Source organism: Aedes albopictus, chromosome 2 (assembly GCF_035046485.1).
Source record: "Aedes albopictus strain Foshan chromosome 2, AalbF5, whole genome shotgun sequence".
NCBI classification, from domain to species: Eukaryota; Metazoa; Arthropoda; class Insecta; order Diptera; family Culicidae; genus Aedes; species Aedes albopictus.
In genome coordinates, this window is record NC_085137.1 from 396,992,263 (window position 1) to 397,015,667 (window position 23,405).

At 42.2% G+C, this 23,405-nt stretch overlaps 1 protein-coding gene across 1 annotated transcript in view; it reads right to left on the minus strand.

Moving 5' to 3' along the window:
* Positions 1–526: 526 nt before the first annotated feature.
* The window catches only part of LOC109409509 (uncharacterized), a 61,191-nt gene continuing 38,312 nt past the window's right edge, over positions 527–23,405 (minus strand). Inside the window, exons 6-7 of the mRNA XM_062848517.1 lie at positions 3,988–4,088; positions 527–725 (exon numbers count right to left, since the gene is read on the minus strand). Of these exons, the coding sequence (XP_062704501.1) occupies positions 527–725; positions 3,988–4,088 (300 nt within the window). The remainder of the gene's footprint in view (positions 726–3,987; positions 4,089–23,405) is intronic.

Below are 23,405 nucleotides of genomic sequence, written 5' to 3' on the forward strand. Positions count from 1 at the left end.
TCAGCATGACCATGCTGAGGGTGACGGGTTCGATTCCCGGTCGGTCCAGGATCTTTTCGTAATGGAAATTTCCTTGACTTCCTTGGGCATAGAGTATCTTCGTGCCTGCCACACGATATACGCATGGTCATTGGCAGAGGAAGCTCTCAGTTAATAACTGTGGAAGTGCTCATAGAACACTTAGCTGAGAAGCAGGCTTTGTCCCAATGAGGACGTTACGCCAAGAAGAGAGAGAGAGGGAGAAACGGGTATACACAAGCTATCCTATTCCCACAGTAGGCCTGCCTGGTATCTCCTGCGCGGCATCGCTAAAGCTCATTCGTATTCTTTGGAGAGGAGCTGAGCGCCCCTCAAGCTGATTCTCAGACTATCGAGAGAGAAGTAATTTTGAGCTGCGTCGAGTAGGATAGACTGTCATCTGTTCCATGGAAATGTGAGCAAACATGGAAGGTGTGGGGGAGAAGTTGTGGGACCGAATCTTTCACCAACGTATACGTGCCGAACAGTCTACAGCCGAGACGCGTCTTCACTGCAACAGGTTCATCAAGCTTCCTTTGCGATCATCCAACACGTGCATCACCCTAGCGTTTTGTACGACGATCAATAACATCGGCTGAACGTTGGAGTAAGGTTCAATTGGCAAAGTCTTTAGATGTGAGTACTTGTCAGCCAGTTCTTTAGCTGGTAGCGATTGTGGCGAAAGCTTCTTCACAGTGTAGATTTCCCTTAAAGTACAGTCGAGACTCTTATAAGATCACTGGTCGGGGGGCGCAATAGGAATTCGCTTAATAAGAGACTAAGAGCTTATGGGATTTCGGCATTTTGGGAGTGTGGCCTATTATCTCGGGTGTGTTAAGAGTTAACGCAATACTTTCTTCGGCAAAGTTTTAGGGCTTGATAAGATCTACCATTTAGAACTTTGGTTCATATGATTAGTTGGCAATTTTGCCGCTAGAGGGACCATCAACAATTTGATGCTAAATTGCACTACAGACAGGAACCATATCAGGTTGTCAAGCAAACGTTACGATATGCGACAGCTCAAGATCCTGATAATTTGGAAGGATAGTGTCTTCGGGAAAGTTGTTGGGTACACCAATAACTTACTGACGATGAGTTGCGAAGTTCGAAATTCCTCCACTGGGCGGCGCTAGTGAGCAAGTAAATTTTCAAAACTTCATATCCCAGAATCCCGATAACTTAGGAAGTTGGAGTCTTCGGCAAAGTTGATCAGTATGACATAAACTTACATAAAAATAAACATTTGTTTCGCAATTCTGCCACTAGGTGGCATTTACCGTTTTTTTTTGTCTTTTTACGACTTTTTTGGGGGGTTTTTGGCTTGGCAAAACTAGTGTCGCTCCCCTCGATAACTTAGAAAGTTGGTGTCATTGGAAATGTTGATCGGAGTGACATAAACTTACATAAAAATGAACACTTGTTTCGCAATTCTGCCACTATGCGGCGCTAGTGAACTTGCACATTTTAGAAATCTCATAGCTCAGAATCCTGATAACTTGGAAAGTTGGTGTCTTCGGCAAAGTTGATCAGTATGACATAGACTTACATAAAAATAAATATTTGTTTCGCAATTCTGCCACTAGGTGGCGTTTACCGGTTTTTTTCGTCTTTTTTCGAGTTTTTTGGCGGTTTTTCGGCTTGGCAAAACTTGTGTCGCTCCCCCCGATAGCTTAAAAAGTTGGTGTCTTTGGAAAAGTTGATCAGAGTGACATAAACTTACATAAAAATAAACACTTGTTTCGCAATTCTGCCACTAGGCGGCGCTAGTGAACATGCAAATTTTAGAAATCTCATAGCTCAGAATCCTGATAACTTAGAAAGTTGGTGTCTCCGGCAAAGTTGATCAGTATGACATAGACTTGCACAACATGGGACACTTGTGTCAGAATTCTGCCTCTAGGTGGCACCAGTAATCACGCAAATTTTGAAAATCTCATGGCTCAGAATGCTGCAATCTTGGAGAGACTGTATTCTTCATTGATGAGATACTTGGTTTGAAATTCTGCCCCAGGGCAGCACACATATTTTATTAGTTGTATAACTTGATATCAGTCGGACTCGAAAGGAATCCTCTGTAGAATTTTTAAGAGTATGCCAGCTAAAACTACTAGACGAGTTAAATGAATTAAAAAATTAAATAATTGCGAAACAATTGTTTATTTTTATGTATGTTTATGTCATTCTGATCAACTTTGCCAAAGACACCATCTTTCTATGTTATCGGGGGGAGCGACACTAGTTTTGCTGAGCCGAAAACCCGCCAAAAAAGTCGAAAAAAATACGAAAAAAAGCAGTAAACGCCACCTAGTGGCAAAATTTTGAAACAAGTGTTTATTTTTATGTAAGTTTATGTCATACTGATCAACTTTGCCGAAAACACAAACTTCCTAAGTTATCAGGATTCTGAGCTATCAGATTTCTTAAATTTTCAAGTTCACTAGCGCCTCCTGGTGGCAGAATTTTGAACCAAGTGTTTATTTTTATGTAAGTTTATGTCATACTGATCAACTTTGCCGCTGACACCAACTTCCTAAGTTATCAGGATTCTGAGCTATGAGATTTTTAAAATTTGCAAGTTTACTAGCGCCTCCTAGTGGCAGAATTTTGAAACAAGTGTTTATTTTTATGTAAATTTATGTCATTCTGATCAACTTTTCCGAAGACACCAACTTTCTAAGTTATCGGGGGGAGCGACACTAGTTTTGCCAAGCCGAAAAATCGCCAAAAAATCGAAAAAAGACGAAACAACCCGGTAAACGCCGCCTAGTGGCGGAATTGCGAAACAAGTGTTTATTTTTATGTAAGTTTATGTCATACTGATCAACTTTGCCGAAGACACCAACTTCCTAAGTTATCGGGATTCTGAGATATGAGGTTTTGAAAATTTACTTGCTCACTAGCGCCGCCCAGTGGAGGAATTTCGAACTTCGCAACTCATCGTCAGTAAGTTATTGGCGTACCCAACAACTTTCCCGAAGACACTATCCTTCCAAATTATCAGGGTCTTGAGCTGTCGCATATCGTAACGTTTGCTCGACAACCTGATATGGTTCCTGTAGTGCAATTTAGCATCAAATTGTTGATGGCCCCTCTAGCGGCCAAGTTGCCAACTAATCATACGAACCAAAGTTCTAAATGGTAGATCTTATCAAGCCCTAAAACTTTGCCGAAGAAAGTATCGCGTTAACTCTTAACACACCCGAGATAATAGGCCACACCCCCAAAATGCCGAAATCCCATAAGCTCTTAGTCTCCTATAACGCTCACCCCTGTCTAGTAGGAGTTCGTTTAATAGGAGTCCGTTTAATAGGAATTCGTTTAATAAGAGACTCGACTGTATGTAGACTGCTACCATCTATTATTCAAAATTTTGAAGGTCATATGATATTCTTTTTCTCTTCAAGGGTCAATTACTCAAAGGACAACTTTAATCCCAAAAGTAACAGACATGCCATTACTCACATTGCATACTATTTCATTCTCCCCATTCAGTGGGGACCATCTTGTTGCTGACGTACTTTCTCATCGAGTACCGCGCCGGCAGCACGCATTACAGCAGCGGAAGCACATAACCCTTCCATTCGCGCGTCGTCGCAAGGCAGCAGCAGGTCCATAATGTGCTAAACATGTAATCTGTCAAAGTCTCGTCTGATAATCACGTACTTCCCGTCTGTTCTGTTGCTGCACGCAAACGACCGATTGTCCCCATTCCGCCCATCCCATTCCATCCCTTGCGGTGTATACGCCTCAATCTAAGGGTTGAAAACTTTCATTCTCATGCCCATTGTCGTCGTCGTCGTCAGCGTCGGTGGTTCTCGCGACAAATGCGGCATACGCTCAACCAACGTCGTCGTGTGTCATCCATTTACGCATTAGGACAAGTAGAACCAGGACGAGAACGACTGCGACGACGACGACGAGGATGGGAATCCTTTAAATGCGAAAGCAAACATAACTGTCACCTACCATTTCCTGTTGTTGTGCCATGCTGCTCCATCCACGCATACGGAGGTTCTCTCTTTGGGGATGATGGGATAGCGGTTTTCCCGCGTGACGTGTGCGTTTATCTACATGTGTACGGGATGGTTGACATGTGGATTAGGGTGGCCCAATTCGGTTGGAAAATACTAACTTTTCGTTGAGTTTGCCAGGAGGAAAATTGCTCTGGCAGTTATCTTGAAGCTTTACGGTAGCTGGGCAATCAGTGGAGAATGTTGAAAGCTTCCAATATCTTGGTAGTCAAATGGCGGTATCAAGATCAACATAGGTTCACGGATCAAGAAGGCGGGGACTGCTTGTGCGAGTTTAAGGACCAACGTCTTGAAATCCAGCTTCAGCAGTGCATCAGAACTTCAGACGTACAAATCTCAGGAAGCAAGCATCAAAGATCAGTGCATTGTAGGTGCCAAAGTCGGCCATTTTGGGATTCTAACAAGTCTGTCCCTAAGAAATGTATGGAAAAACAACAAGATTAGTCGACGCACTAAAATCCGAATTTTCAACTCGAGCGTGAAATCTGTGCTGCTATACGTCAGCGAAACCTGGTGTGTGTCAGTGGAGAACACCCCGGACAACCAGGAATCGCAGAAGGATTCACGCTGTACGTGTACATCGTATAAAGTACTATTTTAAGCACTATCGCATATATGTACGATTGAGGGACAATTCTCATCGCATATGATGTTATTTTTTGAACTTACTGCGATGTATCTGGTAAAATCATATAAGAGTGCAAATTTAATTTTATAATGTATGACTACATCGTAGTGGACGATATTCCGATGTTTTTTGCGACGAACTTTGCTTATTCGCAAAAGCGTTCGAGTGAACTCTTAAAGTGTCAATTGAAATCGCATAATTGCGTACTACGATGATTATACGACTTCGCTTGGTACTTTTCAAATTATGTTAGTTTAACCCGCATTGGTATACAAACTAAATCGCATCAAAGTAAAAATAAACTCGTTCAAATATACATACAAACTCGCATAAGCTAGAATCGTTAAGGTTGGCATATTGCGATGTGATATGTGATAACAATGAAAGAGGTGCTGTCAAAAAGCTACAAGAAAGTGAAAAGTCATCATTGTGGCTACAAAACAAGTTACAAAATCATCAATTTTGTTTGGTTGACCTCATGATTAACGATAGGTGGTGCTAGCAAGAGAAGAGTAGTGGTAACTGTGCGAAAATCATGCTACATCATTTTGATCTCCAGATAGCCTGCCAAACACGTACAGCGCACGGAAACCAAGTACATTCTAACAAGCGCTGAGGTGAGTTAGAATGTCATGACAATTAATCAGTGTGTTTCAGTGTGAAGTGCGGCTCGATAATCCAAAGGTTATTAGTTCGATACCTCGGAGACAAGATTTTTTTATTCCGAATATTTTTAAGTCGCATAAGATGCTATATTACGTCGCAATAGTGCATACCGTGCATCACAAAAAATATCGCTTCAAGTCATATGGCGTCATTATTTTTCCGTCAAGCACGTCAATCCACTTTTGTACGCATAAGGCACTTTTACTGCATCTTATGCGATGTAACTTTACCGCATAAAAGTACGTATAACCTGAACATAAACTTCATTATACGTGCAAATTGGTTGTCTGGGACTCAACGGCTGCAGGTCTTCATCAATAGATGCCTGCGGTATATAATACGTGCATGGTGGCCTCACAATTGGGTCTCCAACGTGGAGCTCCATCGTAGATGTCATCAAAAGCCGATAGCGACAGAAATTCAGGAGCGAAAGTGGAGGTGGGTCGGCCACACTCTACGCAGGGGCGGGAACGAAAACTGCAAACAAGCGTTAGACTGGAACCCAGCAGGACATCGCAGCAGAGGCAGGCCCAGAGGCTCATGGCGGCCCAGCTTCAACAACGAAATCAAGCAAGTCGACAGAAATTTGACCTGGTCACAGGTCAAGGGGATGACTGGCAAATGCCCAGGATGGAGATATTTCATTTCGGTCCTCTGCACCACCGTGGGTGCCCAGGACTGAAAGTAAGTAAGTAGTCTTTTTGAAAAACTTTTCAATAGTTTTTGTAAACAGTTGCTCCAGAAATTCTATCGGGGATCCTTCCAGGTGTTTATAAGGGTATTCGGTAAATTCTGCAGAGCTTTCCTTGACATTTCCTTTATCAATTCCTTTGAGAATTCCCTCAAAAGTTCCTTCGAAAATGGTTCTATGAGAAATGCAGTAATTTTGTTTGGGACTCCCATAGAAATGAATTCTGGATATCTACCAGAAACAAGAGGCTCCTCGGAAAATTCCAGAAGTTACTTCTTTAGAAATTTTTGCTATAACCCTAGAAGTAATTTGGTGAGCAATTTCCCGAAAAAAAAAATGTTGAACGAATACCTTAAGTATTTCCAAAATAGTTTCTGGACGAATTTTTGAGAAATTACACTGTTGAAAATGCTTTGACATCCATGTGCACAACAGAACATGTGCTCGATGAACAAATTGAGATTTGAAATTATGAAAAGAAATCCACGTACTCCGGTGAGACTCGAACTCACGACTCCCAATTCGCTAGACGGGCGCTTCTATTCCTTCAAGCTACGGAGTCACTCGACTATCTCCGTCGCCAGCAGGCCTAGAACTGAACTCGATTCCACATTCGCACATGGTTATCTTCTTTTCACAATCCAAACCCCCTTCGGATGGAATTAGATGAACATCTAACACATTGTCTGTTGTGCACATGTCGAGTCGAGTGACTCCGTAGCTTGAAGGAATAGAAGCGCCCGTCTAGCGAATTGGGAGTCGTGAGTTCGAGTCTCACCGGAGTACGTGGATTTCTTTTCATAATTTCAAATCTCAATTTGTTCATCGAGCACATGTTCTGTTGTGCACATGGATGTCAAAGCATTTTCAACAGTGTAATTTCCCACATGGCTTGGTCAGCCAAAGCAAAATCAAGAAATTGGAATTTTTGAGGTTTTTTCTTACCCAGTGAGCTTCTGAAGTGTACTCCGAAAGATCTTTATCCATAGTAGCCGAAGAAACTTCTGAAAACTTCTGAAACGGCTACGTACTCTCGAATTCTCGAATATACTCATCAGTAGATCCGCCAAAAGATTGTGAAGGATTGTCGAATATTTTCTTGGAAGAGTTTTCGATACAATTGATGGAGAATGTCCTACGGAACTCCTTTGGGAATGTCAAACAAACACACTACAGAACCCCTGAAAAAAATACCGAAGAACTAATAAACTCCTAGCCGAAATGCTTCTTGACTTTCCAAAATATTGTTTTTGAAAATTTTACGAAAAAAAAAACTTCTAAAGGTAAATACTCTTTGAGACATTTTCAATAATTTCTCGACTAACTTCAGAAGGAATTTTCAAAAGAACTTTTGGAGAAGAAATCACAGAGCAACTTTCATAGGAACTTCTGGAAAGCATTTCCGCAATTACTGCTGAAGAATTTCATTAAGAATCAGAAGACACCAGAGCGAAAACTGCTGGAGTGTTACACAGATAAATTTCTGAACAAATTACCGATACAACTTTAAGGAATTTTTACAGGTACTCCAGAAACAACTGGCTCGGAGAAACTTTTCTATGATTTTTTGAAGAAATTCTCAAATTCCGTAAGATTTCTTAGAAAACTTTTAGAATTTCTTTCTGGAGAATTAGTTGTTAAAGGATTATCATGAAGGAATTTTAAAGGAACTGCGGATAACATCGTGAAGGAACTTCTGTAAGTTCTTAAGAATTTTCAAGGAATTCTCCAGATAACTGTTTTGAGGCATAGTTGCAGGAACTTCTGTTAGAATCACTTAAAGATCTCCTGAAGAAATTTCCAACTACTAGCTGCTCCAAGTGGCATAATGAATACATGAGCAAGGTCTTGGACAGTGCTCGCGGAGCACCTAATGGGCAAATTCGTTGAACACTCTCAGAAAATGATCTGCATAAACTCTTCCAAAAAATATTCGGAACGGGAACGGGGATTTTTTAATCGAATTTCTTCGAAAATTCCTTTTGGAATTACTTTGGCCATTTTCAAGAAAATAGATTCAGTTATGCTTTTGATGATTCTCTGATCTTTTTTATTCAAATTTATTCGCTAATTTCGGTTATTGCAATTCTTTGGATATTGCTTCGGCAATCCCTTCGATAACTCTCTCTGCAAATTCTTGTTTTTTTTTTTCAATTTCCGCCTACTCTGTGTTTCAGCAGTTATAATAAAAATGTATTCCAAAATTCCCTTGAGAATTTCTTTTTGATTTCTTTTTGCATTTTTGTTGGCAAATTCATTGTAAAACTCTTGACATTTTCTTCAGTAATTTCTTCTACAATTTTAAATAAATTACACAGGAAATTCCTTTAGAATTAATTGGGCAATTCTTTCAAAGATTATATTGACATTAACTTTTGGATTTTTTCCGGAAATGCCTATGACAACGTATTTGGTATTCTTTTGGAGATTTCTTCAACAACTATTTTGGATAATTCTTCGGAAGATACATCGGTATGTCCTTCGGCTTTTTTTTTTGGATTCTGTTAGGTAATTTTTGTAGCAATTCCTTTGTAAAGTCCTTCGATTATTCGTTAAGGATGCCTTTAGTTATTTCTATGCAATCGTTTTTGGGAATGGTTTTGAAAACTTTTTCGTCAACCTTGATTTTTGAAATTTCCTTCATTCATTCCGTTGTAAATTCTTGTTTTTTTTTAATCGCAAGAGAGTATCTAATAGAGCTCCTAAAAAAAATAAACGGAATTTTCTTAGGGAAGGGAATTATTTTTTAAAGGTTTTCCAAAACAATTGTCAAGAAAACAAAAAAAGTTGCAGACAGTATTTAGAAAAAAATAATTCTGAAGCCATTGCCTAGGCATTTCTTTCAAGAATTTTTTGAAGAAGTTTCCAAAAGAAATGTCTAAGCATTTCTCAAAAGAAATTAAAAAAAAATACGCAGTTCCTAAAAATATGTTAAAAAAATCAAAAAAGAAATTGTGAGCACGTGCCCTCTTCCTGAACGACATAATTTTTGTTTAAATTCGATCCAACTCAAGATAATCAATAATTTAGAGTTCCAGAAAAATTATCTCTGTTTTCTAATAATTTAGGATTCTATCCATAATTATCGAACTTTTTTTTTCTCTCAAAAACCAAAAAAAATTTCGCCAAGTATTCTCATACAAGGAGCAAAAACTCCTGGGATTTCCATGGACACCTTCAGAAATTCCCCCAGGTTTTTGAAGAAAACCTTTCAATAATTTCTTAAGGGACTTCTCCAGGAATTTCTCCTTCGTGAATTCCTCCATGAATGTCTTGTCGATAGTGATTGTTTCAGGGCTTGTTCCACCAAATGCTTCAGAAATTCCTCCCTCTTTTTCTCCTGATTTTTTACAGATACTTCAACAAGGATGAATCAATATATTCCTCCAGGATTTTTCTCCCTAAGCTTCCTTCAGTGATTCCTTCATGGATTGTTTCAGAGATTTCTTCAAGAAAGAAAGGGAATTCACCAGATATTCCACCGGAAATTTCTCCTGGGATATCCTTAGAGATTCCTCCAGTGATTGGCACAGTGCTTTTCTTTTCTCGAAGATTGCCACAGGATTTTCCCAGGAATTCACAATGATCCTCTGGATTCACCATAGATCTGTTCTGAAGGTATCACTTCAAAGATTTTTTCAGGAATTTCTCCATATATTACTTCAGGAATTCTACTTGAGATTGCTCCAATAATTCCATCTGGAATTATTCCTAGTATTTCTGTAGGAATTCCGGAAATAACTGTAGATATGTATTCCTTCATTTTTTTTCAGGGATTCCTATAGAAATTCTGGAATTTCCCAAAGAATTCCTTATGCGATTGCTTTTGGGATTCCACATGTGGTTTTTTCAGGAATTCCTTTAGGTATTCCGATTTGGAGGAAGTATACGACTGGGAGGAAATGTTGAACAGTTGTGGCTTTCTCAATGCTCTTAGACTGAGAAATCCACAACTGTTCAACTTTAGGTATTCCTCCAAGAATTCATCCAGGTATTCCTCCATGAATTCCTCAAGGAATTCACTCAGAAACCTGTTTTGCAATTCTTTCAGGAACTCCAGGAATTATTTAAAATTTTCTCCAAGGGTTCAGGAACACTTTTTGGGATTCCTGTAGAAATTTCTCCTGAAAGTCTTTCAGAAATACCTCCAGGAATTAATTAAGAACCTCCTCCAAGACCTGTTAAGAGATTCTCTTAGGAAGTCCTCTTGGGATTGCTTCCGGGATTCCTGCTGGGGTTCATCCAGCAATTCCTCCAGGAATTCCCTCTGGAACTGCTACAGGTATTCCTACAAGAGTTCCTTCACGAACTCTTCTTAAGATTCCTTCAGGATTTCTCGACGAATCACTTTAGCGATTTATTCAGTATTTCCTCCTGGGATTCCTTTGGTAATTCTACCTGGCATATCTTCAGGAATTCTTTCTAAGATTCTTCATGAATTCCTCAACGGATTCCTCCTGAAATTCCTCCAGAGATTTCACCAAGGATTTCTCCAAGAATTCTTCCATAGATTCGTCTGGGAATTCCTGCAGGGATTTCTCCAGGATTTTCTCTAGAGATTCCTCGAGGAAATCCTCCAGGGGTTCCTGTAGAGATTCCTTCAGGAATTTCTACAGGCATTTCTCTGGGAATTCCTTCAGGAATTTCTCCAGAAATTCTTCAAAGAATTCCTCCAGAAATTTCTCTGGGGAACAAGAACTGTTTAGGGATTCCTTTGGGAAGTCCTCCTTTGGGTTCTTCACGAATTCCTCCAGAGATTCCTTCAGGAACTGCCACAGGAATTCCTCTAGGAGTTTATCTATGAACTCTTCGCAGAAGTCTTTCAGGATTTCTTCAAGAATCATTTCTGCGATTTCTTTAGTACTTTCTCCTGGGATTTCTTCAGAAACACCTACTGCGTTTCCTCCAGGAATTTAAAGGAATACTTCCTGGGATTTTCTCAGAATTTTCTCTGCGAATTCCTGCAGAGATTTCTTTAAGAACTCCTCCAAGGATTCCTCCAGAGATTCTTGCAAGAATTCTTACAGGCATGTCTCCAGGTATTCCTTCAGGCGTTCCTCCTAGATTCCATCTAGAAATTCCACCAGGGACTCCTCCGGGAATTCCTTACTCCAGGTATTACCACATGAAAAATTCATCCAGAAATTCAGAAATTCATCCTAGAAATTTCTGCAGCAATTTCTCCAGGAATTTTTCTAGGAAATCTTCCAAGAATTCTTTCAGAAATTCCCCCAGGAATTCTTTCATGAATTTATCCAGGAATTTTTCCAGAGATACTTTAAATAATTCTCCCAGGAATTCCTGCAGGAATTTCTACTGGAACTCCTATAAGAATCCTGATAGAAATTCCTACAGGAGATCTTGCAGGAGCTCCTCCAGGCATCCCTCCAACAGTGTTTCCAAGAGTTCCTCAGGTGTTTATTTCAGGAACTTCTCCAGGGATTTATCTAGCAATTCCTCTAGAAATTCCTTTATTTATTCTCTAGGAATTTATCCAATCATTTCTTAGGGATTTCATCCAGGAATTTCTCCAGGACACCTCTATGAATTTTTCAAGTGATATCCCAGGAATTTCTTTAGGAATTCCTTTGGAAATTCCTTCAGCAATTCCTCCAGGAATTCATCCAGGAAATCCTTGAGGGATTCCTTCAAAAATTCTTACAGGAATTTCGCCCGGAATTTCTCCAGGGATTTCTTTAGGAATTTCTCTAGGGATTTTCCCAGGGATTTCGCATGTGATCCCTCCAGGCATTCCTCTAGAAATTTCTCCAGACATTCCTCCCGAAATTTCCTCAGAAAATCCTCTAGGCATTACTCCAAGAACTCCTGTGTAGATTTCTCCATTAATTTCACTAGTATTTTGCAAGTTTTTATGGAATTTGTCTAAGAATTCCTTCAGGGATTTCTCCACGAAATTCTCCAGGGATTCCTTCAGGGATTCTTCTAGGAATTCTTCCACAAATTCGTCCAAGGATTGCTCCAGGAATTTCATCAGAAATTCCTACAGGAATACCTCTAGTAATTCCTTAGGATATTTCTTCAGAAATTTTTCCAGCAATTCTGCCAAAAGTTCTTCTAAGGATTACTCCAGGGATTCATCCAGGGATTTCTCCAGGAGTTTCTACCGAAATTCCTCCAGGTATACTTGCAGAAATTTCAGGGATTCTTCCAAGCATTCCTGCGGGTATTTCTCCGGTGATTTTTCAAGAAATTCCTCCGTGGATTACTCCGCGAATTCTTCCAGGGATTGATCCAAGAATTTCTCTAGTGATTACATCGGAAATTTCTTTCAGGATCTCTTCAAAAATTTATTCAGAGGTTCCTTCAGAAAAACTTTCAACATCTTTTCCAAGGAGGCAGCCAATAATTTCTCCAGAATTACCTGATTTTCAATTACCAAGGTTTTCTAGAAGAACTCCGCCTGCTGTTGTTAATTGGAATTCTTCAAGATAATTCTAGAGGGATGCATGCAGGAGCCAGGACATTTTCCAAGAAACCATGCAGGACACAATTGTCTCCAATAAATCTTTTAAGAGTTCATCCAATTTATTCAGGGATCGATTCATGAATTCCTTCAAGAATTCCCCCTACAGTTCTTGCAAACGAATTCCTTCAGAAATTCATCTTGCGATTCTTCCAGGATCCTGAGATTCTTTATTGTCTCCAAGAAACCATTTAACCTTTTTTTCAGGAACCCCTTCAGAGATTTCTCCACGAGTTTTTCTAGGGATGTTTTGACGGTTTTTCTATAGAAAGTCCTTCAGGGATTCATTCAAAAGCTTGTCAATGGACTCCTTCAGAAATTCCCCCGGGAATGAATCGAGGATTTCCTCAAACGATTGTTTTTGACCTTATCCTAGGATTCCTTCTGGTATTTCAACAGAGGTCCAGGGTTTCTTTCAGGAATCTGCTGGAAAATGCTGGAGTTTCTTCAGGAGTTTGTTAATATTAAACTGGAAGCTTCTAAGAACACTAGCGCTACGTAGTGAGTGGTTCTCGAACTAAATTGTTTTCTATGTAAAAGTTCTTAGCAAAGTTGTTCAGCCGAAGACAATTTTCTTCTGAATGGTCCAGAACGCGAGATATTCCACAACTACTGGCAAAATGTAATATTCATACAGGATACTTCAAAGACCCAGTGATGTTTTTCTCCTTGGATCACCCTACTATGGATCCCGTGCATGAGTGTGCCATTTTCTTTGTGTGCAAACGCAGTTCTTATATTTTCCTCAAATTGCTCTTCATTGTTTGGGCAACGTCAGTAGACACGGTGCGGCTCACAGCTCCAAGAAGAGTGCTAGAACCATTAGACGTGGGAAGGAACCGGCAAGAATGCAAACTAAACACATTCAGAAATTCGCACTATTTCGTGAGTGACACAACTATAACAACTCACACGGTGTACGTCAAGTCGTCGGTATTGGCACGGAGAGAAATACTGCGGGAATTTTCGTTATGTGTTAAAATCCTTTAAGTTCAACTCACTAAAAGTTGCCACGGTTTCCACCTGTTACGCAGATACGTTACTCATCTTTGCAACTTCGGCTCAGCATAATTTTCCCTCCGTGCCCTAAATCACACGCATCACAGATTTGCCGGAAGTAAACCATTCCTGATTCGAGTCATGTGCTTAGGCTGTTAGATGTTTGTTTGCTGTAGCAGCCGGCCGACCAAGTCTCCGAGCTGGGCTAGGGGTAGTCGTTTCCAACAATCGTCCGTCCTCCGTTCGGCTGACTCTGTGTGTAAAGTTCATGGGTGAAAATGAGACCGAAAGTCATCGAGCCGTGTCTCGCTGGCGGTGGTGGTGATGGTTCACCCTTCTCACCCATAAAGGTTGTTACCTTACCGCCGCAACACCAGACTTGAGGAGAGAGACCACGACTTGTATGTGCCTTGTTTCACTAAATAGGTCACTTCGTTCTGCCGCAGTTCCATATTACACCACACGGTACGGTACGGCACTGGCACCGGCACTGGTTGGTTGGCTGTCAGTCAGACAGTTAGTCGCTTAGGACTGAGAAGTATAAAAGCCACACGATTCTACCCCAACCATCAACGTGCGTCATCGTGCTGCTGCTAACCGGAGAAGTTTGGTAATAAACGCCAGTTCAATCGATTTCTAATGACACCTGTCAGAGTGAAGTGCCGGCCCATTCATAGCGATGAGGTGGATTTACTTGATGAGGAGGTGGGAATGTTTGTGTATGTGATGGGGAGTGTTGAACGCTGTGTTTTTCGCAGAAGTGCGATTGAAATATTCATGAATTGATTTAACCTGGTCAGAGTATTGTTTATTTGAAATTATTCAGTGTTAGTTTCTGATAACTGGCATTGCGCACTAACTGAGATATAACTCTTCTCTTCACTGTTGCCTCTCTATGCAGTCTGGCAGCCAAAAATATGTGCCGCGCCAAGTCACGCTCCACCTGATTCGCCCATCGTGCTCTCTGCGCTCTACGCCTTCTTGTGCCTACCGGATCAGTCTCAAACAACAACTCTGCAGGGTTGTTGACCGGCAGCCTTGCATCAATCCCTGTCCACCGTATCTTAGATAATTAAAACATAGATATGCAACTTTGGGAAGAAGCTGGCAACAAAACATCAGCGCCTAACTAGGAGCAACGGCAAATGGGTGAACTAGTGTTCATCTAGTGTCCCTGCGCATTTCCCACAGAAAAAAAACACTCAAACAGAACACAGCATGCCAACAACTGTCAACCGCAAATGCATTTTTTGTTTCATGAGGTTGCCACAGAATCACACCGCCGTTCTTAAGAGGAAATGGTGAGATTAAGTACTATTACTATTCGAAGAAATCGCCCGGGGGAACAAAAAAGTAAGATATCTTACTGTTCCACGTTGTTGAGTGTTATAGATTTGATTGGAATACCTGGGAGCCAACTAGCCATGCTCAAAGAAATAAAGCTCACCCCAAGTTCTCTCGAATTCCGGCGGTGTGAGTTTAATTGGAAAAGACCTGTGGTAAAACCGAACGTTGTTGCGGGTCGTATCCCGGAGAAGCCAATAGCAGTTCTCACGAGGTTCAAGGGCATCTACAGTTTGCCAGCGTGATTCCATCTCTGCCATACGGGGGTAGCCTCACTTTAACGCCCAAACGCCTGTTATTTGCCGGCCCCGCGTGGGTCGGTGGCACACCGAACGGTATCACTACTGTCGTTTCTGTTGCCGCGCTTGTCCAACAATCGAGCACCTATCTTGCGGCCGTGACTCCTCGTACCATCTAGTTTTGTTACAGATGGCAGGTGGCAGAATCAGAAGCAAGCACCTCAGCACTTCGGTCGGTTTGCTCTATCTTGCTGCTGTACGTCATCGCCACACTATCCGAACCACCACCACCAATACCATTGATCGCATATTGTAAGTCGTCAGCCATTATTATCCTTCAATCAATTTGATAGGTTTTCACGATCCTTAAATGTCTCCGCGCCGAACGCCCTGAAACCGGAAGCCAAAATTTCCAGACCATGTCATCCAATAGGATGTCAACAATAAATGAAAAAACAATCATTGTGCGCTGGTTACCCAAGGTTACCCATAACAATCATAAATGCGCCCGCCACAAATGCTCAGCGCAGGCTAGTACGCAGGGTGACTAAGATGAAAAATGCGCACTCCATTTCAACTGTATGACATTCTAATAGATGGCGACTAATAGATGGCACAGTCATCGTTGTTGCCGCCTAAATACAAGCACTGATGGGCAAGTGGGAAATCTATGTATTAATTATCTATGACCGTATCCTTCCGGCTTTGGCCACCTTCTGGATGCTGGGTTCGCTGTCAAGTGCAGCAAGCTCGTGGTTCATCCTTCTCCGTCACCCACCGTTCTCCTGCACACCGCCGAAGATCGTCCTTAGCTCGTGTCGCTCTAAAACTCCAGGTGCTAGCAGGTCCTCCTCGAGCATGGTTCATGTCTCGTGTCCGTAGAGGAGCGAGTCTTATTAGCGTTTTGTACATGGTGCATTTGGTGCGTGGGTGAATCTTTTTCGACCGCAGTTTCTTCTGGAGCCCGTAGACTTCCGCTGATGATGCGCCTCCAAATTTCACGACTCACGTTGTTGTCAGCCGTCAGTAAGGATCCGAGGTAGACGAATTCCTCCACCACCTCGAAAGTATCCCCGTCTATCGTAACATTACTACCCAGACGGATCCGGTCGTGTTCGGTTCCGCCTACCAGCATGTACTTTGTTTTTGAGGCATTCACCACCAGTCCGACCTTTGCGGCTTCTCGTTTTAGGCGGGTGTACACTGTACAGCTCTGCCACCGTTCCAAATGTTCTAGCGATAATGTCCATGTCGTCCGCAAAGCACACAAATTGACCGGATTTTGTGAAAATCGTTCCCCGGCTGTTGAGCCCGGCTCGTCGCATCAGACCTTCCAGAGCGATGTTGAAGAGTAGGCATGAGAGTCCGTCATCTTGTCGCAGTCCCCGGCGAGATTCGAATGAACTGGATAGTTCACCCAAAACCCTTACGCAGTTTTGCACACCGTCCATCGTTGCTTTAATCAGTCTAGTCAGCTCCCCAGGAGAGCCGTTTTCGTCCATGATTCTCCATAGCTCTGCGCGGTCGATACTGTCGTATGCCGCTTTGAAGCCGATGAACAGGTGGTGCGTTGGGAACTGGTATTCACGGCATTTCTGGAGGATTTGTCGTAGGTAAAGATCTGGTCCGTTGTCGACCGGCCGTCGATGAAGCCAGCCTGATTACTTCCCACGAACTCATTCGTTTTAGGTGACAGACGACGGAAGATGATCTGGGATAGCACTTTGTAGGCAGCATTCATAATAATGATCGCCCTGAAGTTCACAGCAAATAATTTTGTAATCTCTAGGCGCGTAGCTTCTGGCGATGTATCCATTTTTGAACGTAATTTTATTCGGTTACATCGTTTTCCAACATTTATCACACTCTCTATGTAAACCCTGGTTGGCACTGGAAAGTGTCAACAAACCCATTCCAGCAAACACTCAGAAGCAGTATGATATTTATCATCTACCTCCCAACTCGGTGAAATATCCGAGAGGCAAGGGATAAGCCTCACAATCAGCGGATCAGTGTACGAATCCATGCCAATATTTTACTTATATATGAATCATCTATCGTTCAGGTTCTAGCGATTGCTAGACTCACTTTCAAGCTCCGGCGGCTAATTTGCTGTGTGGAAAGAATGTAATTTGTACATCATTTTTACGACGCGAGTGATGTGCAGTGGAAGTGATGTGATATCACAAGATTTTTTGCTGTGTTCTCACATTCCAAATGGTCGCCTTTCTTGTGAATGGGGCAGATTACCTCTTCCTTCCACTCTTCCGGTAGCTGTTCGGTTTCCCAGATCCTGGCTATCAGCCGATGCAGACAGGTGGCCAACTTTTCTGGGCCCATCTTGATGAGTTCAGCTGCGATACCATCCTTACCAGCTGCTTTGTTGGTTTTGAGCTGGTGAATGGCATCCTTAACTTCCCTCAGCGTGGGAGTTGGTTCATTTCCGTCTTCCGCTGCACTGGTGTCGTCGTTTCTTCCGTTGCCATATGGGCTCCTGGGCCTACGTTCTCCACGCCGTTCAGGTGCTGATCGAAGTGCTGCTTCCACCTTTCGATCACCTCACGTCCGTCCGTGAAGAGGCCTCCGTTTTTATCACTGCATATTTCGGCTCGCGGCACGAAGCCGTTACGGGATGCGTTGAGCTTCTGATAGAACTTCCGTGTTTCTTGGGAACGGCACAGCAGTTCCATTTCTTCACACTCCGCTTCTTCCAGGCGGCGCTTTTTCTCCCGAAAGAGGCGGGTCTACTGTTTCCGCTTCTGTTTGTAACGTTCCACGTTCTGTCGAGTCCCTTGCTGCCCAAGTAACATACTTGTCACCGAAGAGTCACGGCGGCGCAGGTTTTTGTTGTGCAGAAGTAATTGTGACTTACTTCTAGCAAGTAAGTGTTTATTTGTTAGAAGTAAGTCACAGTGACTTCTGCGTAACAAAAACCTGCGCCGCCGTGACTCTTCGGTGACAAATGTGTTACTTGAGTGCAGCATTACCGCCCTCGCTGCGTTCTTCTCCTCCAAAACCGTTCTGCATTCTTCGTCGAACCATTTGTTCCATCGATTCCGTTCCACGTACCCGATGGTGCTCTCTGCTGCGTCGTTGATGGCTGCTTTCACTGTACTCCAGCAGTCCTCTAGAGGGGCCTCATCGAGCTCGCCCTCGTCTGGCAATGTGGCCTCGAGATTCTGCGCGTATGCGACATCCGGATGTTTTAGTCGCTCTAGGTTGTACCGTGGCGGTCGCCGGTACCAAACATTGTTGATGCCAGGGAGTATTGGGCGCAGTTTGACCTTTACTAGATAGTGGTCGGAGTCGATGTTGGCGCCACGATAGGTCCCGACATCGATAATGTCGAAGAAGTGCCGTCCGTCAATCAGATCGTGGTCGATTTGCGATTTCGTCTGCTATGGTGATCTCCAGGTGTAACGATAAGGGAGGCTGTGTTGGAACTCGCGTTGGAACTCGCGTTCGAGCTGCGCGTAAAATGCGTCCTTGTCATCGTCAGTACTTCCGGAGTGTGGGCTGTGCACGTTTATTATGCTGAAGTTGAAGAATCGGCCCTTGATCCTCAACCTGCACATTCTTTCGTCGATCGGCCACCATCCGATCACGCGCCTCTGCATATCACCCATCACGATGAAAGCTGTTCCCAGCTCGCGTGTGTTGCCGCAGCTCTGGTAGATGGTATGATTACCTCTAAACGTTCGCACCATGGATCCTGTCCAACACACCTCCTGCAACGCTACGATGCCGAACCCGCGGTCCTTCAGTAGATCGGCGAGTATGCGGGTGCTCCCAATGAAGTTGAGAGATCGGCAGTTCCACGTACCGAGTTTCCAATCGCAAGTCCTTTTTGTTCGCTGGAGTCGTTGCCGTTGGTCTCGGTTCGTATTTCTGTTGCTGATTTTCCGCTACAATGTTTTTTTACGGCTGGCTCGTAGGGCCTGACACCAACCCCCTACTTTCCGGAGGACCATAGTGCACAGTTGAGCTTAGAGTCCTTCCCTAGCACTCGGACGTAGATTAGCCGCCCTAACATGGGGATCAGACGCTGTTGTGAGCCGCTCCTCCTGGAGAACAGACGCTCAGGTTTGCCAAAGCATATCCCCCCCCCCTTCCCTGTCAGCCTACGCCCAAAGTTCGTTGGTTACCCGATCTTCCCTAAGGTTGCTCATTGTTTCCCGCCGGTACCGCGTGGAGGTAGGGATAGGAGTTGCTGGGCTAGTGGATCACAATGGGATCTGAATTGCGCAGCATACCCAGCCTTTACCGTGCCTTCATGGATTTATCTAGAAATTATTTCCGAGATTTCCGAGGTATCACTTTTCCACACAGAAAAAATATTCATGTAAAATTCAGCGAAAAATCATGCACATAAAGGGAATGCTAGAGTTGGTGCATATTTACATGAGATATCATGTAAAATTACGTTACGTTCGTGTAGATTTCCGCTAAGAGTCGCGTAACCGGTTGGAGTCCATGATTGTTTGCGCGATGGTTGGCGGAAATTTACACGATGGAAATGTAATTTTACATTATATCTCATGTAAAAGTGCACTAACTCTAGCACTCCCTCTATGTGCATGATTTCTCGCTGAAATTTAATTACATATTTTTTTCTGTGCACGCTTGTCAACCACTTAATTAAAGGCTTTGAACTATTGGGTGGTTATTAAAAACAGGCGATGTTTTTTAAATCCAAATCGTTAAAACTGCGATTAGAAAAAAATCCAGATGTTCTATGCGAGGTTATGAGAGTAACAGTATTAAACTGGTTTGGCAAAAAATCTCTGAAGTCATTACAGCATTTCGGATAATCATCGTAACTTCAAGATGTTTCCAATTTTTACTGAATTCTCTTATTCCTGTTCTTCACCAGGTATCAAATCACAAATTCTCGAAACCAGAGTTCAACGATCATTACCGGAATATAAAGCGAAACTTTTGCAATAGCGCTCTTATGTTATTGATAGCCCTAGAAAGACATCATTCTATTGCTCGCCTTGGATTGTTTCGCAGACCAGACAAACTTCAAAACTCTGCAGCATAATCCTGATTCTGCGGGTCAGACAACCAACCACAACTCAATCAATCGATTGCATCGACGGAGCTCTTCTCCTTCGTCCGATCTAACGGAAACTGACATGAGACTAGCATGGATTTTTCTGAGACTGGATAAAAAAAAACAAACACTTTCCAACTCGGCAGCGGTATTTACTCCCCTAGTGCCAATAAATGCCAGAGCAAACGGATGATTGTGGTTCGCTTTAGAGGAAAACTTTATCTTTCGGGTACATATGAGGAAAAATTGCACTTTGGGGAATGTTTATCTAGGACCGTGTACGAATTCCGTTCTTCATCCGTATTCCCACGTCGAGCGTCAGCTTCGAACCATTTTTTGATCGCGACAATTCCTCTACATTATGGCAAAATCGATATGCAACTGACTGCCACGTTACTTTTACTGCTTTGAGAAATCGTAAAGATATCACCTTAAAAGAAACTTTAAAGAAAAAAAAACCAGATTAATCCACCTAGTGGTGATAGCGCCTTTCTCGTCGAATATGTACTCTAAGATATTTCCGTCGCCATAAGCCGAAGTGTTCCTGAATTCTGAAAATACTCTAGAACGGAACATATATCATTTTCTTCGTTTGTCACAGTGCTCGTTTGTCAATGAGGGGGTGGAGTTTGTGCCCTTCCTCAAAATGTTGAATTCCGATCCAAAATTTCGAAGGGGGGACCCCTCTTGACTTGAGAGAAAATCGAAATTAGTGTCAGCCTTGTTCAGAAAAGCAAGAACCTTATTAAAGCCATAATCGATTTTGGAAACTTATTGATGGCTCATATTCCTATGTTATGTATTATGTTAAACGTATAAGCAGAGCTGAAATAGTAGTTTACGCAACAAAGTGTAGAATGGGGATTTTTACAGCACGAGTCGTACATTTATCCAACGAGGCTTGCCGAGTTGGAAAATTACGATGAGTGCTGTAAAAATCGAGTTCTGCACCGAGTTTCGTACAACGTTATTAGCAATTTCATAAATTACCACATAAGTGACTCGATTTTGCAAGCCTCTTTTTCACATTTTTTACTCTTTTCAAAGACTGAAACAGTTTTTCATACTTTTTATCCCTCTATGTTCTGCATCTCAGCAGTAGTTTGATGATAAAAATTACTAAATTGCAAAAAATGTGACCATAAGGTAATGGGAGCAAAAAGTTTTTTGCAAAATAGGGCTGACAAAATCAGGTCCTTACTGTACTTGAGGCAAGATTTGAGGATAATTTTAAACAAAACTTTTTCATCAAACTCCATTCTGATGTTCATAGCCACATGCATAGCCATGTTTAAGAAAGTGTGATCATAGCAGCTTATGCTATGTAGTTGTCAGAAATTTTTAAACCTGCGTCCAGAAGCATCAAGAAGTTGATCAAAACTGAAAACAGTGCTGTAATGGTTCATTACGCAACGCAAATCAGTGCTGTAATGAACCATTATCGCACTGCTAATTTGGTGTGGGAAAGTAAGCCTTTTTCTGTCAGATTTGCGTGAGGGAAAACAGGCTATTACGATGAGAAATTGCAAAAAATATTAAACCTCTCAGTTGACTGCTTGACCACCTTCACTAGCACTGGATGCCGAACATTATCAAGACATTACAGCATTTTTTTTCTGCATAGTTTAGCCTTTACTTTATTATCATTGGTTATACTGCCGTTCTACGCATGATTATTTCATGTTATATGGGATTCCCATATAACATGGGACAATTGGGCGTGGAACGGCAGTATAAGATTCATGTAAAATTTGACAAAAAAGTGCAAGCAAGTAAAATTTCCCATAATAAAACCCATTCAAATTTTAACCGTGTTACAGAGCGCGATGGCTCAACCAGTTGTATCAAAATTGTGCGCAGTAATTTAGGTGCTATAAAATTAAAATTTTCCCATACAACGTTGATTCATCCTACCTTACGCCTCAGGAAAATGGTGTGATTTGCAAGATCGCTTGAATTTATATCAAAATTTTGTTCTTTTGCGCATATGTATCGCTTGCATCGATTTTGTTTTGTTGTAATTTCAGCGATGCACCTAATCCTGATTCTGCAACACTGCCGGTAATCTTAGGTGTGGTCAGAGCTTGGTCAAAGACTATTTTACAACTGCCCGTTTATCTGGTTATCGAACATTTTTGATGATTTGATATTTCGCATGCATGGGTTTGGTTCACTTTTTAAACTGGCCACTTCCGGCTAGACATCTGGAAACGGTTCCGGAACACAACCGGTACAGATATGTTATTTAGAGGATTGATTGGTGAATATTGGTGATATACAGCTTGTTAAACGTTAAGCGTTTCGACCTACTATTCTTCGGTCATCATCAGAAGCATTCAGCAGGATTCATCCCTTCAACTTCGTCAGTTAACTATATTAGCGATTCAGATATGGTCTGAAACTATTTTCCTGCTTACCGTTAATCTGAATATCGATAAAGCCGACATTTGGTGTGTCGCATGTCTGGGTTCGGTTCACTTTTTTAATTGGCCACTTCCAGCGGGACACCTGGAACCGGTTCCGGAACACAACCGGTTCAGATATAGTCCTGCTTACCGTTCATCTGGTTATCAAAAAATTCGCTCTTTGATAAGTCGCATGCATGGGTTTGGTACACTATTATAGTTGGCCTTTTCCGGCGGAACACTTGGAACCAGTTCCGGAACACAACCGGTTCAGATATAAACTGAAACTATCTTACTGCTTACCGTTCATCTGGTTATTGAATAAGCCGCTCTTTGATGTGTCGCATGCCTGGGTTTAGTTCACTTTTTTAATTGGCCACTTCCGGCGGGAAACCAGGAACCGGTTCCGGAACACAGCCGGTTCAGATATGGGCTGAAACTATTTTACTGCTTACCGTTCATTTGGTTATCGAAAAAGCCGCTCTTTGATGTGTCGCATGCATGGGTTTGGTTCACTTTTTTAGTTGGCCACTTCCAGGGGCACCTGGAACCGATTCTGGAACACAACCGGTTCAGATATGGTCTGAAACTATTCTCCTGCTTACCGTTTATCAGGTTATCGAAAAAGCCGTTGTTTGATGTGTCGCATGCATGGGTTTGGTTCACTTTTATATTTGGCCACTTCCGGCGGGACACCCGGAACCGGTTCCGAAACACTACCGGTTCAGATATAGTCTGAGACCATTTTCCTACTTCCCTTTCATCAGATAATCGAAAATGCAGTGGTTTGATGGGTCGCATGCAAGGGTTTGTTGCATTTTCATATCTGGCTTCTTCCTGG